The sequence below is a fragment of the Phacochoerus africanus genome, chromosome 6 (genome assembly GCF_016906955.1).
Source record: "Phacochoerus africanus isolate WHEZ1 chromosome 6, ROS_Pafr_v1, whole genome shotgun sequence".
Classification (NCBI taxonomy): Eukaryota; Metazoa; Chordata; class Mammalia; order Artiodactyla; family Suidae; genus Phacochoerus; species Phacochoerus africanus.
In genome coordinates this window covers 9,803,894-9,820,611 of record NC_062549.1, presented here as the reverse complement: position 1 = coordinate 9,820,611, position 16,718 = coordinate 9,803,894, and the positions used below count along the sequence as shown (strand labels likewise).

The window sequence follows — 16,718 nt, the reverse complement described above, 5'->3', positions numbered from 1 at the left end:
ACCTGGTAACTTAGTCCTTTCATATTTACCTTGAGGAAGGAAGCAAACTTTGTATTGCCGTGATAAACAGGAGGACGATAAATGCACAGACCAAGTTTGATTTGAATACTTCATCCCTCATTTGAGAATACTGCAATTAAAAAAAAAAAGAGAGAATGATTTACTTTGCAGTAAGGTTGGGCTTTAGGAAAAGTTAAGTTTTATCAGTGCTTAGAACTGGGGCAGGGGGCACATCAAGGCATTTAAATGTGTATATTTAAATTAAGAGGCATCCATACTTTCACAAAGCATTATCTCCATCCCTCCCACCAACCTTCCAGTGAGAGCACAGGGGTAAATACAATTCCCATAATATGAGAAAAAGAATATATACATATGAACGACTGGGTCACTACGGTGTAGAGCAGAAATTGACACAGCACTGGAAATCAACTATAGTCTAATTAAAAAAAGAAAAAAGGCAATGGGAGAGGCATTTAGCACCAGCTTATAAACCAGTTCACCTTCTACCTCTGAACCAACATCATTTTAACGGAAATGAAGAGCACACATCCATATAGGCAGCAAATCAAAAACTCACACTGACTCTTCATGAGTAAACGTGAAGTGATTTAAGGATCTTGCCCTATTTCTTGTTCGGTTTGGGGACACAGGGAAATGTTTGGACAGAGAGTCTTTCTGCCTCCTTTTTCACAAAAAACAACCGAGGAATAAATTCATAGAATCTTAGAATAGAAAATGGCCAAGGAACTCTCCAGCAAGGGCAGCCCTTTCATTTCACACCAGAGAAACCAAGACTGATCGACCAATATGCTTGATTCCTTTCTCGTGTCTGCTCGAGGTGGCCCTGGGGAATGGTGGTAACTTTATTTTGATTATCCAGAGTACTCGGTAATTTCATTGTCCAGCCTTAAAAGCTTCTGCAAGGTCAGCATTGAATGTGTATGTACTCGCTTTAGTCCTGCCTAGTTTCCTGAACCATCTACGTGTCACCAAACTGAGGAAAGGGTCCAATTCCTTCAGCAGGAAGAAAGGATTTTTAAAACTGAAAAAAAAAAAAAAAACCCTTAAAATCAGCCTAAACCAAGTCCCTCTTTTTGCCTTAATGCAAGAGAGGTCTAGTAACGTCCCACAGAGCACCGAATATTTTGGGAGGTGGGAACAGAAAGCTCAGCCCGGCTTCGGAACCTCGTTGACCCCTGATTTGAATTTCACCATGATTTTATAAAGGAAACCAATAAATAGAGCTATCACATCTCAGGCTCTGTGTCCCTCATGCCAAGAGAAGGCTTTGGTCAGGTAAATGAAATAATAAAATCAATTCAACTTGGTGGTGGTATGGGAGTCCCATTCAATGGTTATATGATTTTTACTCTCTTGTCTACTTCTTAGTGTGATTTGGTTTTAGACTGAACTCCCTGCTCAGTGTCATGGCTAAAATTTACCATTTTGCAGAATGGTATTGACCTGTAGCTGGTGAGCTCTATGGGGAAGAGACTTCACATTCATTGCTATTATAGGGCAATGCTTTTTCTACTCCTTGGTGTTAAGGCCCCTGCCTGTTTGCTGACAGTGATCCATGTAGAGGGACCTGGGAACATGCCCCTCAATTATCACTATGCCATCCTCGCTCCCGATTAAGCTACAGAAAACCCACCTTTACTGCTAGTTCCCAAGAGCGCTGACTGAAAATAGGGCATCATCATGCTAGCTTGACAATAAATGAGTTAGCCATAAAGTGGTAAATTCAAGGAAATATAAATGTCTGAATTCCTTCTAACAACCAATTGCACAAGGTCTAATTATTTTGCCTTGGCTGACTGATTTCAAACCAGCTTGGTTATGTAGTTTGATAATGAGATTTTAAAAACAACAATACTAATTTCTCATGCAAGTAATCTCTCTCGATCCTCTTCTTCATCTTCATCCTTATCCTCTTCATTAACTCGTCATCACTGCCATCATCTCAGCATCTTGGAGTCCTAATGGACCACTCCCTTCAGGAACCCTTTCCATAACATCCCGGATGGCTACTCAAATGCCTGCTGATTGTCATCAGGGGATGCTCTCTGCTTTGCTGGTAGGAATGGGTATCTTTTCTCTGCGCTGGGGCCAGGCATCCTAGGGTTTCAAACACCCTCAGCTTGAACACTCCCAGTGCCTAAGAGCTCATTCCTTTGCAAAGTATTCCTTTCCATTTGGGGCTCACCCTCACTGTGAAAAGATTCTTTCCTATAGGTCCCAAGTCTGAGTCTTAGACTCCTTTCTTGAGCATTTTAACTGAGGACTTAAAAAAGTCAGATAATCATTTTTTATCCAGACTAAGGTTGCACATGGTGTTAGGTTGTGCATTTTCTTCAGATGGAAAGCTGGTTGGTGACAAAGTAGGAAGACTTACTTTGCCTCCAGACCTTTGGCTCTGTCAGGGTTCCACTGTGAGCAAAACCAGTTCCTTTTAACCTCGCTTTTCTTATCTGTCAAAGGGGGGATTAATACATAGGTTTTGCAATGGTATTCCATTTTGTTGTATTTTATTATGCTAGAATTTAATAATGTATTCTATTATTTTCATGCTTGAGTTCCAGTGCCTAGCACAATCACATAAAGGAAGAATCTTTTTAAAAAAATAATATTTGTGAAGATGGTATCGTTCAAATATAAAATAGTGGGTTTCATGATGGAGTGCATTGTTACTCTGGAAATGCAAAGGAGACAGAACTATGGAAAGAGAATCCCTAATTGGCTCTGGATGAAAGGGTTGAGATGGAGTGGTGACTCATTTCACTTCCTCTTGCCTTGTGAAGGTCTGAACACCCTGGTTCACAGCTGTATTAAGTTACATGTACGCGGCTTCCTGCCATAGTTAAGACTCTTTACCTTGCCTCTGTTCTGTCCTCATTTGGCCCCACTTACTTTTATATCTTAGTGGAGAGCATGGACTAACCTAGAGCTGCACTGCCTGGATCTGAACCCCTGATCCTATGCTAGCTATGCAACCTTGGACGGATTTACTAAGTTTTCTATGCCACAGTTTCCTCATCCAGAAAATGAGCTTAATAATAAAATGATCTCATATGGGTTGCTGGGAGAATGAAATGAGTTAATATACGCAAAGTGCTTAGCGTAATGCTTCTAGCACATAGTAACCTTATGTAAGGGTTTCCTGTAACCAATTAATTGCCATACTTGTTACCTTTTTGAAGCCCACTTTTCAATCACAGTGTTGCCTTCTAAAATGTTGTCTTCTATTTCTCTGTACAAAACTATGCCTTGTACTTAGTAGAGTCCCCTAAAGTGTGGCTGACTGATTGATCCATCATGTTATAAAGGGTCCTTTTAAGGGGAATTATAGTCTCGTATGCAGTCTTTTAGGAAGAGACTCTGCCCTTATTCCTTCCCTTGCTTCCTAAAAGATCTTCCACCAAGGGGAGGACGTCTTCCTTCTCCAGGGACCTTTAGGAAAGGGGTCTTGGATGTGGCCGCTGGGCCTTTATGATTCACTGAGTCCTTGGTCTGCAAGAGGACTTGGTGACTACATATGTTACAAATGAAGAATTTGAAAATCAGACATGGAGAAGAGCTTGTCAAGGTCAGTTGGTGGCAAAGTTCAGACAATAAGCCACATCTCTTGACTCCTTTTGTTTTGTTTTTTGTTTTTCACATCTCTTGGCTCCTAGTGGAGTGTTTGTTCCACTAGACCACTGTGTTTGGGCAGGAAATACCTGAAGACAGTTACTGAGACAACTATAAATGAGATTAATACCCAATTAAAAAAGCTGTGCCATGTAGAGCCAAGTACAAATGTTTCCTTTGAGAACTGGGATTAGAATTTTTATTACAGTTACCCTTCTGTATCCATGGGTTCTACAGCAGCAGATGCAACCAATCATAAATCAAAAATATTCATTAACAAAATTCCAGAAATTTCCTAAAAGCAAAACTTGAATTTGCCATTCAATGGAAACTATTTATGTAGTATTTACAACAATTTACATAGCATGTATACTGTATTAGGTATTACAGGTAATTTAGAGCAATGAGAGGATGTATGTAAATTATATGCAATTACAGTGTCATTTCACATAAGGGATTTGAGATTGTGGATTTTGGTATCCACGGGAAGGAGGGTCCTGGAACCAATGTCCTGCTGATACAGAGGGACGACTGTATGATTAATTTTCAGTCTGTAGGGCTTTGGTTGATTCTGGTCAAATCTACAGTACCAAAGTGAATAATAATGAGTAATTTCTCGTGCAAAGTAAGTGACATGTGACATGCTTTATGTGGACGATCTCATTTAGTGATCACAATAGCACTTTAAAGAAGAGCCTATTTATCATATTCCCATTTTGCAGATAATGAAACTGAAGATTAGAAGAAGTGAGTAAATCAACCAGGACTTTACAGACTGCAGGGACTGAATCCAAAGGGTGCAAGGTCTCATTGGCTGCAGTGTCTGCTGCAACTTTGCTACTTTCAAGGTAAAATCATCTTCAGAGGGTGCATGATTGTCCTGGTATATTTCAAGGATGTGGTTTACAATATAAAGAAAGAAAATGTGTTAAAAACTTGCGTCTGGGAGTTCCTGTCTTGGCTCAGCAGAAATGAATCTGACTAGGAACCACAAGGTTGCAGGTTCGATCCCTGGCCTCGCTCAGTGAGTTAAGGATCTGGCGTTGACGTGAGCTGTGGTGTAGGTCGCAGACGTGGCTCGATCTGGCATTGCTGTGGCTTGGATCTGGCGTTGCTGTGGCTCTGGCATAGGCTGGCAGCAACAGCTCTGATTGGACCCCTAGCCTGAGAAACTCCATATGCCATGGGTGCAGCCCTCAAAAGACAAAAGACCAAAAAAAAAAAAATTTTTTTTTGAGTCTAGCAAATCTATACTAGAGTGAAAGTGAAGCATGATCTGGGCAAAGAATGGACCTTAGAAACACCCCATGAATTGGCTTAATAAATGGGCACTGCTGCATTTTTGCGATTAATGCATGGGTCCTCAGCACAAATCTATGCACAGTAAAGAATCCTTTTCTGAAGGCCTCGATGGGTGAACCGAGGGAAAAAAGTAAAAGATACAGTGGATTTCATGAAATGTAACAGAATCATTGAATGATTAAAAAATTGTTTTAAAAATGAAAATGTCCTACTTGATTTGATCAGGTTGAGACTTGGGTTCCTTTCCAAGGAAGTAGGGCAGGAAGAGCTTGTGTTCCGTTTAGTTCGTGTCTGTGGATGTTGGCCCTGTATTCTCTTGAAAGGCATCTTCATAAATGAAATCAGAGCTGTCAGAATCTATAGGTTCTAGATCTGTCATAAGGGAGCCTGGAACCCAAGTATGATCGCACAAGGAAAAGCCCGTTCTAGATTCTTTATCTGCAGAAGTGCGGCCAGGGCAGCTAGTTTGCAGAGGGGAAGGACAGAGCTTCTAATTTATGTTTCTTTGCCTGAGTCAGGTCTGAAAAATCTTCCTGGGTGAGTCAGAGGGAAATCACCCCCCCCCCCCCTCGATGCTTCACTTTGATTATGAGCTAAAAGGTAGTGACGAATTTCGTACCTCCCTCTAAGTTGTAGAGGCTGCTTCTAAACAAAGCAATAATCTAGTGCATTGTTTAAACTGAGACTTATCTTTTTTCCAAGTGTGGATGTAGACTGAAAAATTTTATAGGTAGAGTGGATTTTCTTAGTCACCTTGGTCCAACTCCTATTCATGCCGATTTCGCTCAGTTAAAACCTCTCAGAAACGAGCCATTAACTCCTGCCCGAATGTTCCCTCACATGAAAGCCCAGTCCATCTTCAGATAAATCTAGTTTGAAGGAAGATAATTTTCTAGCACATCTCTCATTAATATAAATTAATATGTTTATTAAAGAAGAATCTCACCTGGGACCGTCTGCTCATCTTGCCTTAGCAAATGAAGGACTGTAAGCTTTGTTCTGTTTAGAACATTAGGATTACTCTAAGGATGGGGCTGATGACCTTTAGGTTGCAAGAATCATAATTTATCATACTTCACTGCATTATTACAGATGAAATTGGTATCTCTGACTCTGAAGATGCTGGCTCTGAGGGACTGGAGCTAGCTAACTGGTCTAATAAAAAGACAAGTAAGGAGTTCCCATTGTGGCTCAGCAGTAATAAACCCGACTAGTATCCATAAGGATGCAGGTTCCATCCCTGGCCCAGCTCAGTGGGTTAAGGATCCCACATTGCCATGAGGTGCCGTGTAGGTCGCAGACATGGCTTGGACCTGGCGTTGCTGTGGCTGTGGTGTAGGCTGGCAGCTGCCACTCGGATTCGACCCCTAGCCTGGGAACCTCCATACGCTGAGGATGCAATCCCCCAAAGAGAGAAAAAGATACAAGTGAGGTTGCCCTTGGAATTCACAAAATATATAGCATGGTAATAGCAGAGCACCCTTAAATTAGACCATTTGGGTGAAAGACCTAATTGCAATAAAAAAGCATGAAACTCATCTTCAAAAGTTTTATATTTTGAAATAGATTCTATTCCCTAGCTTGGTGTCTAACCAAATTACTATCGGGAACAATTCTGTGAGTGACAGCTGTGTCTGAGGAAGGTCTCACTGGTCTACTTTTTTGGAAGTAATGTGACCTTTAGACAAAGGCAGATGTCCTCATCTTTAATAAACTCATGAGCAATCATGCTAATATATATTAAAGATGGACAGCTTCAAAAGAGTGAGACTGGGAGTCGTCCCCATCCCCCCACCACCCAGAATGACACAAGACCCCTAATGAGAACGTATCATCACTAATGTATTTTGATAATATGTCATGGCCTTCCGTGGTAGGGGGATGGCCTGTGATATGAGAATTGCAAACAGAACTTTACAAAGCTTCCAAGCCACCATCCTCCCAGCTCACCCTCCTCCAAATCTCCCATCCTCAGGAGATAAGACTCTTCCTTTTCTTGATGGGACCAGAACCCCAAGCCATGGTGAGGGACTGAGAGGGAACACTGTCCGTCTACTCCTTGCCTGGAAGCCCCTAGTTATAGGTGATGGCGTTGTCCACACTGGCAACAGTAGCATTACTTTAAGGACTGAGCTGACGACCTTTAGGTTGAAAGAATCATAAATTCTATCATTCCACACTACATCACTACAGGTGAAATTGGTACTTCTGACTCAAAAAATGCTGGCTTTGTGGGACTGGAGCTGGCTAACTGGTCCCATAAAAAGATCGAAAGATACAAGTAAAATGGCCCTTGATATAACATCTGACTACCCAGACAGGCATTCCTAGCAGGAATTTTACAGGATAATATTAAAAATGTAAAGGAGTCCGGTTTAACTGATCTTTGAATAGGAATGGTTTTTTCCCCTCAGTCTCTTTGAAATCTATCTGAGGGCGGTAGCTTAAATCTTACTATCCTGAGCCTTATTACAGCAGTAAAACTCAATAACCTGAGCCTACAATAGAACAATTCCTTCAAAAATAATTTTAAAAATAGGATTATAAAATGATCTGAAAGGGCCTGATTCAGAAAAATGAGAGAGAACACCAAAGACCGTTTAGTTCAATGTTCAATGTTCCCACCCTCTGTTCTAAACAAGAAATGAAATGGTTCAACGAACTCTGAACCTCTCCAAAAAAAAAAAAAAGCGTTTTTCTTATTACCTAATTCTAGATTCCAACATCTAAATCCATCAGATAATGCATTCCTTTGCCTAGCCTTCTTTGCTTTGCTGAAATTCCTCCTTAATTATTTTAGTCCGCTCATTATAACTCCAATAGGAGTTTATGGGAAGAATAAACATTTCGAGGTTTGTGATACATTTTTCCTGATATTTCCTCAGTCTTCCCTTAGCCTTGATTTTTCTCTATAAAGGATGGGGAAACAGTGAAATTCTGAACATAGTTAAGAACCAGTTTTCCTCAGGCAAAAAAATCTTCTAAAGGTTTCCTTGTGTGACAAATCCTTGTTTTTAATGTGGTTATTGACAGAAAAAAAGTACTGTCAAATAAATGTTTTGAAAATATCAGCACAGAACTTGGTTCATAGCAAGCACTATCTATGCGCTGCAGAGTGTGTACTTGGTTAGTCCACGACTTAAACGATTCTGTATTTATTCTGGTACCCTGCCAGAGGGTACAAGACACATTAATTCAGATTGCTCCCACCCACCATTTTTAATGAGGTGGTTCCTCTAAAAAAGTTCCAGAAGCGTAAGATTTATTTTAAGTAAGGGTTTAACCTCACCCAGAATTGGATTGGCATAGACCTCACCAGAAGGAAAGGAAAAAATAACGATTGCATTTATTCAAACATCTATTCTATGAATATTACTTTATCTAACTTTCATAACAATCCAATGAGGGGCAGGTAGTATGACCACTGTCATCCCACTGAAATCAAACACCTTGTCCTGCACCGGCTGGCCAGTACCTAGCAGGAACTGGGTTCAAGTCCCATCTGCTCAGCAGTCAAGCCTATATTCTTTCCTCTGTCTTTTAGCCAAGACCAAACACTTGTGTGATAAATGAAGCTTTTGCGTGTGTGCAGCGGTGTCCATCTGAGTGATGGGAAAGCTGTATCCACTTGTCAGAATCCAATACCGATCTGTAAATCAGTCACCCCTCCATGGCACCCACATCAGTTTCCAAGGTGGGATCTGAACCAGGGTCGGTTTGATCCTAGAGCCTGAACTCCTGAACTTCCCGAGCATTCCTTTAAGGCCTGAGGCCATGCTGGCTTTGAGTATGGACCCGGGACCTTCTGATGTGACCTGATCTTCGAAGGCATGAAGTGAGCTACTAGTCCGAGCCCTACTGTGCAGCCAAGGACAGAGAAAGGTGGCTGACAACTCAGGACAGCAGAGTCCTGGGAGGGTTTTCTCAAAATGTAGGTCCCCCTGCAAATCAGGAACCTTGGGTGCAGAGTCATGGACAGGTACCTCCATTTTAAACAAGAGTGCTAGGTGGTCCTCAAGTTTGGAAACTGCTAGCCCGGGACAAAGAGATTTTGCATTGCTTAAATTTCTAACAGTGACAAAGGAGGCCTGGATTTCTCAAAGAAAAATTTTCAGAATTTAACAGAACGATATCAGCATTGAAAGAAGGAAATCTAATCGTCATTGATATGGTTTAGCCCACTAAACATAAAACAAAGCACCCCATATCAAACATAGATTTTCAATCAATGTTGAAGCAAATATTAAACGTATCTGAATTTTTTTAAAATTAAAATTTTTTTTTTTGTCTTTTTAGGGCTGCACCCGCGACATGGAGGTTCCCAGGCTAGGGATCTGATTGGAGCTGTAGCTACTGGCTTACACCACAGCCACAGCAATGCCAGATCTGAACAGCGTCTGCAACCTACACCACAGCTCACGGAAACGCTGGATCCTTAACCCACTGAGCAGGGCCAGGGACCAAACCATGTGGATACTAGCTGGGTTCCTTACCACTGAGCCACAACGGGAACTCCCAAACATATCCTAATCTTTATCCAAGGTGAGGAAGTTGCCTTATTCTGAAGTGATCACGCTGTTTTTATAACACTAAGCTGAGTGAGTTGCTCCAGATAAGGGCTTCTATTGTGTTAAGCCCTCTTCAGGCACTAAAAGTTTGCGACGGTTTCTCTGGCTTGGAAACATCTATAAGTAATTATAATTAATTGCCTTCCCCATCCTAAGCTTCATTCAGAGCCTTGTCCTAAGAGAGAGATAAAGGCTAGAGGCTGAAATATCACCTTCCTGTAAGTTTTGTGGGGTTAAGTTTTTCACTATATAAAGAATACATATAAATCAATAAAACAGAAGTGAGCATTACAATAAAAGGTGACAATTAAGACAAATGTTCCAGTCACACAATTAAGATAAATGTGCAATCACAAAAGAATATAAAGACCAAAACATAAACAGAAAGACATTCAACCTCAATAAACATTTTTTTTTAGATGGTAGGAAGATGCTGCTTTTATCTTATCAAGTTGGCAATTTTTAAAAAGCATAGGCACAATTTTTTTTTTTTTTTTTAGGGCTGCACCTGCGGCATATGGAAGTTCCCAGGCTAGGGGTCAGATTGGAGCTGCTGCTGCCAGCCTACACCACAGCCACAGCAACTCAGGATCTGAGCCGTGTCTGTGACCTACACCACAGCTCACGGCAACGCCGGATCCTTAACCCACTAAGCCAGGCCAGGGATCGAACCCTCAACCTCATGAATCCTAGCTGGGTTCTTTAACCGCAGAGCCACGAAGGGAACTCCCAATATGCACAATTTCTGAGGGTGCTTTCCAAATGCCCATCAAATCTTTTAAAGTGTGCATCCTCCTATACCCACAATTTTACCATAAGAAAATAATTAAACATGGATGTGCGATTTAACTCTGACAAAGGTCTTTGCAATGCAGATTTCACACTATGTTACAAGGCACAATGTACAAAATGGTCCCATTTTAATAGAAAAATTGCATAGGTAGTATAAAGAATCACACTCGTGAGACTCGCCTGGCAGATGCCAAAAGGGTAACAGTGACTGTCCTGAATTGTGCCATCACAAGGGATGTCCTTTTCTTCCTTTTGCCTTATATGCTTGATATAAGCTTTTGCTAGTGAAAATGCATTAGTATTTTTTAGAAAGAAAAAAATCCAATATGATTCATAGTATTTGACAAACATGTGCTTCCTACATCTCTTTATCATAGATCTAATGTTTGTTTGTCCTTGAAATCTGTAAGCTCCCTGAGGGGAAATTTGGGCCAGAGGCTAAAGGAGGGCAGAGGACTCTTCTGCAAAATCTGGGAGGAGCTGGAGGGAATCTTTAATGACTGGATTAGGCATCCCTCATTCTAACCTGGCCAAGGTTACACTTGTCACCCATGTGATTTTTTGAGTGGAGGAAGTTCTATTAATAATTACATGGAGAAAATGGATCTAAACCAGGGCTGACTCAGGCAAACCAGGACATGTGTTTATCATGACCAGAGGGAGTTCGCAGCCTCACAGCACTGATGGCTGAAAGCTATTAGGAGCTGCCCAACCCTCTCATTTCACAGATGAGAAAACCCAGGAACAGAGAAGGAAAACGTGCTGCTGAGACTAGGCTAAGGCACAGGAGCCATGAGCACACTTTCCCGAAGCTTAACTCTAAAGATTCCTCTGTGGGGATGTGTGCCATGAGATGCCATGGCAGGAAGTCAGTGGAATTTTACAGTTGTTTCTCCTGAAACGCCACTGCCAAGAGATGGATGGAAACCAACCCGTGTCTTTTGGTTCTTAGAATTCACAAAAAAATATCCTGGGACCAGCTGCAGAGGGCGAGGCAATGTCCTCAAACATTCTTGACCTGAGTCTTCATTCATTCACCAAGCCTTTATGTAACACCAGGAGGCGTTTAAAAGTCCCATTTCACATGGGTAGATATGCTAATTTTTATAAGCTAACGGAACCAGGACGTGTCCAGATGACATTTCAAAGGCGTTTTTGTATTTTCCAATTCACTAATTAAGGTGGAGAGAAACTTGTTCATATATCTGTATAGTGTTCAGAGTGAAGCCTTTTTTTCCCTACAGAATTTCCAAGGGTAAAAATCATTGTTGATATTTCCATTTTTCCTTTCAGAAAACACACTTTCATGATTCAAACTTGCTCCTGAGAAGCAGGGTAGGGCAGTGCAAAGAGAAAAGGCTTTGGAGTCACAAATACTACAAATATGTCAACAAATATAAGAGGCACAATTTTTATCCTGCCTTTTAATATCTGAAATCAGAAAGTATCTAACTACCTATGGAGTCTTAAAAGCTTGAGTTTTTCAGGGAGGTTTGTGATGGCTTTTACTGACCACCAGGGGGCAATACGAACCTGGGACCACTCTAAATGAAGTTCACTGCCTGACATTTTTTTTAGATCACACTCAGGATGTGAACTCAGATGGCCAAACTATGTCTGAGGGTTCCATTTTGGAGTTCAATTTCTTGGAGAGGGTTTTTCCCCCTCATCTAACCAACACAGGTAGAGGCACATGCGTTTCATCACTGACTCTGTCTACTAGGTGGAATTTTTCTGTTCATCGTTACCGTGAAGGTACGAGCACAGCTTATGGAGTATTTTTTTCTTAATGCTGCATAGACAATCAAGCACCTCATAGCTGATGGTACTTTAGAGTAAATGAAATATGGCCACCTGACTTGGGGACCTATGACCTCTGCTCGAGCTCTAGGAGGCTCACTTTTCTCTCTGTAAGGGGGATGGTAAGGTCTTGCTGAGGAGGCAACAGACCCATATACAGAAAGCGCAGGCACAGGTACGATGCACACTGATACTATTTTCTAATTCTACAATCCTATGAATTTGAGGGCCCTGTTTTTATTTTGGTGAAGCTTCTAGAACACGTTTACTTGATCTCTCTTCCAACTTCCTGCCCTATACCTCCCACCTTACACAAAGTTCAAAGAGGATGAAGATGGTACAGGGTAGAATAACCAACAAGGTCCTACTGTATACAGCACAGGGAACTATGTCCCATCTCTAGGGATAGACATGATGGAAAAGAATAACAAAAAAAAAAGAATATACATACAGGTATAACTGAGGTACACATATTGCAGCAATTGTGTGCAGTATGTGCAGCAGCAATGGGCACACCATTGTATCAACTACACTTTTAAAAAATTGAGGTTAAAAAAAGATAGTGCAGGAGTTCCCATCGTGGCCCAGTGTTTAGTGAATCCAACTAGGAACCATGAGGTTGCAGGTTCGATCCCTGCCCTTGCTCAGTGGGTTAAGGATCCGGCGTTGCCGTGAGCTGTGGTGCAGGTTGCAGACGCAGCTCGGATCCCGCGTTGCTGTGGCTCTGGCGTAGGCCAGTGGCTACAGCTCCAATTCGACCCCTAGCCTGGGAACCTCCATATGCTGAGGGAGCGGCCCTAGAAAAGGCAAAAAGACCAAAAAAAAAAAGATAGTGCAGGATTGTCTTTTTCATATGAGGGTCTAGGAAAGCAAAGCCTCCTGGGAGGGCCAGTGTCATGGACAGACAAGGGCTTTTGGCTTTGGGGTCACAGTGGACTCAGATGGCAGCCCCTCTCCTGACAAAGTAGGCTATGCAATCATTTCTCTGTGTCTCCATTTTGCCACATATAAAATGAGGCTCATAATAACATCGACTTCATACTGCCCTTGTTAGTCCATTTGTGCCAACAGTTTAGAATAGTGCCTGATATTTGGTAAATATCCACTGATGACTACTTTTTATATATCCTCTGCTGAGCACTCATGCAGCCCCTGGAGAGGGTCTCAGAGCAGGAGTCAATGAGGACTGTCTCTGCGACACTGGGGGAGTGACTATTTTTCTGAGGTGTCCCACTTGCCCTCACCCCAGGAACCCTTGCTATGCTGAGCAAATGCTAGATGGGGCAAGGCTGGCTGGTCAGTGGCCAGATCCCTGCATGTCTGTTCAGGATGCTGCTGCCCTTTGCTTCTAGAAGAAATCAACCTCAGATGCACTGTGCCTCCCCTGGATCCATTCCTCCTCCAACACCAGGTGCCTACAGGTGAGAGCCAGACACTATTGAATAAAACACATTAGACATTATCTCTGTTCTGCAGGGGTTAGGTCATCAGTGAAGCGAGTGCATCTTTAGCAAGGATAACAAAAGGGTTTTGTATCCCTCTGGACACAGGTATTTACACAGGCTAATTGAGAAAATTGTTGGCAAGACCATCCTGCTCTTCCTACAGCTCCTTCAATGCAGCAACCAGGAAAGAAAATGCATTTAGCTTGGACCTTAAGCCCTTAATTGTATGACTAATAAGAAAAGTCCACCTGCCATCTGGGGGAGGGCTATTGAGCAGGCACAATGCTTCTGTTCCTTTTGTTTGATGAGTGCCTAGACACAATACATTTCAAATTGTGACTGGCAGGCAGGTGCAGGTATGAGTTTTGGAGTTTGCAACCTTCAGGTAGTTATCAGAGACGCATTGGGAAGGTTGCATGTGTACAGAAATGTGAATTCACTGAGCCTAGGAAAGCAGAATCTCCCAGGCAGCTGAGCAAACTCACAAGACATTGCTTACTGGAGCTTTGCAGAGTATCAAATCAACTTGCAAACTCCCTGCTGTTCTAGCTGGAGGCTTCTGCAGATGCCAGGCACCTCCTGTGTTCAGTCAAGGAAGGTCTGTCGGCTTCCATCAGTGCAAAAGAGCAACCCAGTGAAGCAGGGGCAGCATCCACCTCCCCACAACTCTTTACAATTTGGAGCTGGGGTGGGAGAAGGGACGTATGGAAAAGAGCCTTCATCCATACGTAATGGCTGCCACTTTTGAACAGTTGATCTGACCAAGGCAGCTTGATTGGATCAGCTGGAGCCTTTCATCATAACCCATAAGGGAGGCTACGTCCATCACCTGCATTGTACTGAGAGGACCTCATGCTCAGAGAATCCCTTACTTACTGAAGGTCACACAGTAAGGAAGCGGCAGAGGTGGAATTTGAACCCAATTCTGAATCCACAGCTCATCTGCTAAGCCTGCATTGGGGGGGGGGAGGGGCTCTGGGCAGCAGACAACCGGGAAAACGCAAGAAGGGGTGTCTGCAATCTAAGAAAGACAGTATTTCTCACTACTGCTTGCATCAAGTTATTGGGTGGCCTCATATATTATGTTGCAATTGTTGCCGATTCATCGAAAAATCAAAGGCAAGAGGGTGCCTACATCACTTGGGTTAATACTCTTAAAATGGAAGGAAACTTTTTGTTCTTTTCATCAGCTTTTCCTTAAAGAGCAAAGCTGAGGCTCTCTTTCTCTAACCAGCATCTCTTTTCGTGGCCTTCGGTCTACTCATGGTTTTCAAAGAGAAAAAGAAAACACAGTACCAAACTGAACACACCAACCAGAACCACAGCCCCTGGGCTCTCTTTCAATCCCATGACCATTTACGACAATTTACGTCAGAAAAAGAGCCACTGTGGAGACCCAGCTCTACCTTGTGCTCCAGGCTGGAGTCTTTAAACATCAGTGAGAATGGCTTGATATGCTCTCTTCTCAATTTATCGCCACTCCGCAAGTCGATGGTATGTTCTATTCTCTTGTTAATTTCCTCAGGCCCAGACTGGACATGCAAAGCTTGTGCAAGATGGTTTGGAAGTAGATTTATTGAATTTCTTGTTAGGGCAGCCAGAGTCTAGGGGGAAAGCACATGCAAACACAATAAACCTGCTAGTCCCCTTTGGATTGAAAAGAAATGCAATGTGTTTAGATTAGGTTGCATTGCAAACAGTCATAGCATGGCATGCAGCTGTAGTCGGTGAAACCTACAGAAGTCAGTAAGTTAGCATTTGGTGCAGAGAAACACACAACCTGACAAAATAACACATCAAAAGGGACATTTCTCTTTCCTCTGTGGAGTAACACTGAATTCCTTTCGTCCCGGTATTTGAAGACTTGTCAGCTTGGGAAAGTTAATCAAGACCCTTTCCCTAACCAGGCACATCCCCGGTCTGAGAGAAAGAAAACCAATACAAACAGCAGAAAGGAAAATGGATCTGAAAAGCCCCCCAAAATGATCATCTCCAACCAAGTAGATTCCACATTTTCATGCGGTCTTTCCTTTAATGGTGGTGGAGAGACCTGGGGACCATGGCTTGCATTTTTTTTTTTTTTGACGTTCTTCATGGACAGACAGCCAAATGAGCCAGGATGTGCTCTTTAAATTTGAAAAAGATTGTTTTTTTTTTTTACACTTGATAAATGTTTTTCCCCCTAGACCATTATATATCTATATTTTCATATAGATATATGAGTTTGATTTCCTTTAGGCAAAAAAAAAAAAAAAATGCAAGCAGTTGCCGCCTCTCACCATTTCATGGGGTTAAACAGCAGGAGGTGGGCGAAGGCACAACCACTGTGGTTGGTCACTGGATGTGGCTACATGGATGCAGAGACAGCCCTGGCTTATGCAGACCCATCAGATTTGGCAGGGAGGACTCTGTCTCTTGGTAATTTAGCTGCAGGTGACAAGACTAATTGACCAGATCTAGCCAAATGCAATGCTCACTCACAGAGCCAATTTAAGACAACTTCTTTGACCAAAAAATGGGGCTTGGTGTTGGAGGAATATAGGGAGAGCACTGCTCATCTCCTCCCCCAAAAAGTTTCCTTGGAGAGAGATATCGGTTTGGGTCCATCAGTAAAGTGGGGAAGAGAAAACTCTGCCCACCGTACCCACTCACTGCATCTTCTCTTCTCTGCCTGCCTCTCATCTTGGCCAGGGTTAAACCACTGGCTAGATTGAGATAAAATGATGGAGTCAACAGGTGGTGGCCTGTGAGAATGGACAGCATCTCAGAGGCCCTCTTGCCTGAACCCTGCAAGGACCCACACGCCTCAGAGAGTCAGAGAGTCATGCTCAAGACCCATCCTCTCATCTGCAGCCAGCTCAGATCCTCTGGCTCCACAGCCACAGTAGGGAGCTTTGATCTCTCGGAGCCTTCTAGCCCATTCCATAAGGATTCCTCCTCTGGTTGTGCTGGTCTCTTCCTTTTTACCTTCCCAGCGAGATTCAACATAACCTAAATGCAAAGAATTCTAGAGCAGGGCTTCATCACTGGTAGAATTTACTGAAGCTCTCTTTTCCAGCCCCAGGATAAAGGATGGGTAGGTACCAATGCGAGAAAATCAAGTATACACTCTTGGGGGCTTTGAAGTTAATCTCAGCTCGGAGCACCGAGGAGGCTACCACAGAGAGAAAGATAGGGG

General features: G+C 42.6%; 1 protein-coding gene across 3 annotated transcripts in view; it reads right to left on the bottom strand.

Annotated features, from left to right (window-relative positions):
- ADCY8 (adenylate cyclase 8) overlaps positions 1-16,718 on the bottom strand; it is a 221,026-nt gene that overhangs the window by 71,586 nt on the left and 132,722 nt on the right. For 2 of the 3 annotated variants that reach the window (XM_047783235.1, XM_047783236.1), the window contains exons 8-9: positions 14,947-15,144; positions 30-130 (exon numbers count right to left, since the gene is read on the bottom strand). In XM_047783235.1, the coding sequence (XP_047639191.1) occupies positions 30-130; positions 14,947-15,144 (299 nt within the window). The remainder of the gene's footprint in view (positions 1-29; positions 131-14,946; positions 15,145-16,718) is intronic. The other variant, XM_047783237.1, reaches the window with a different exon arrangement.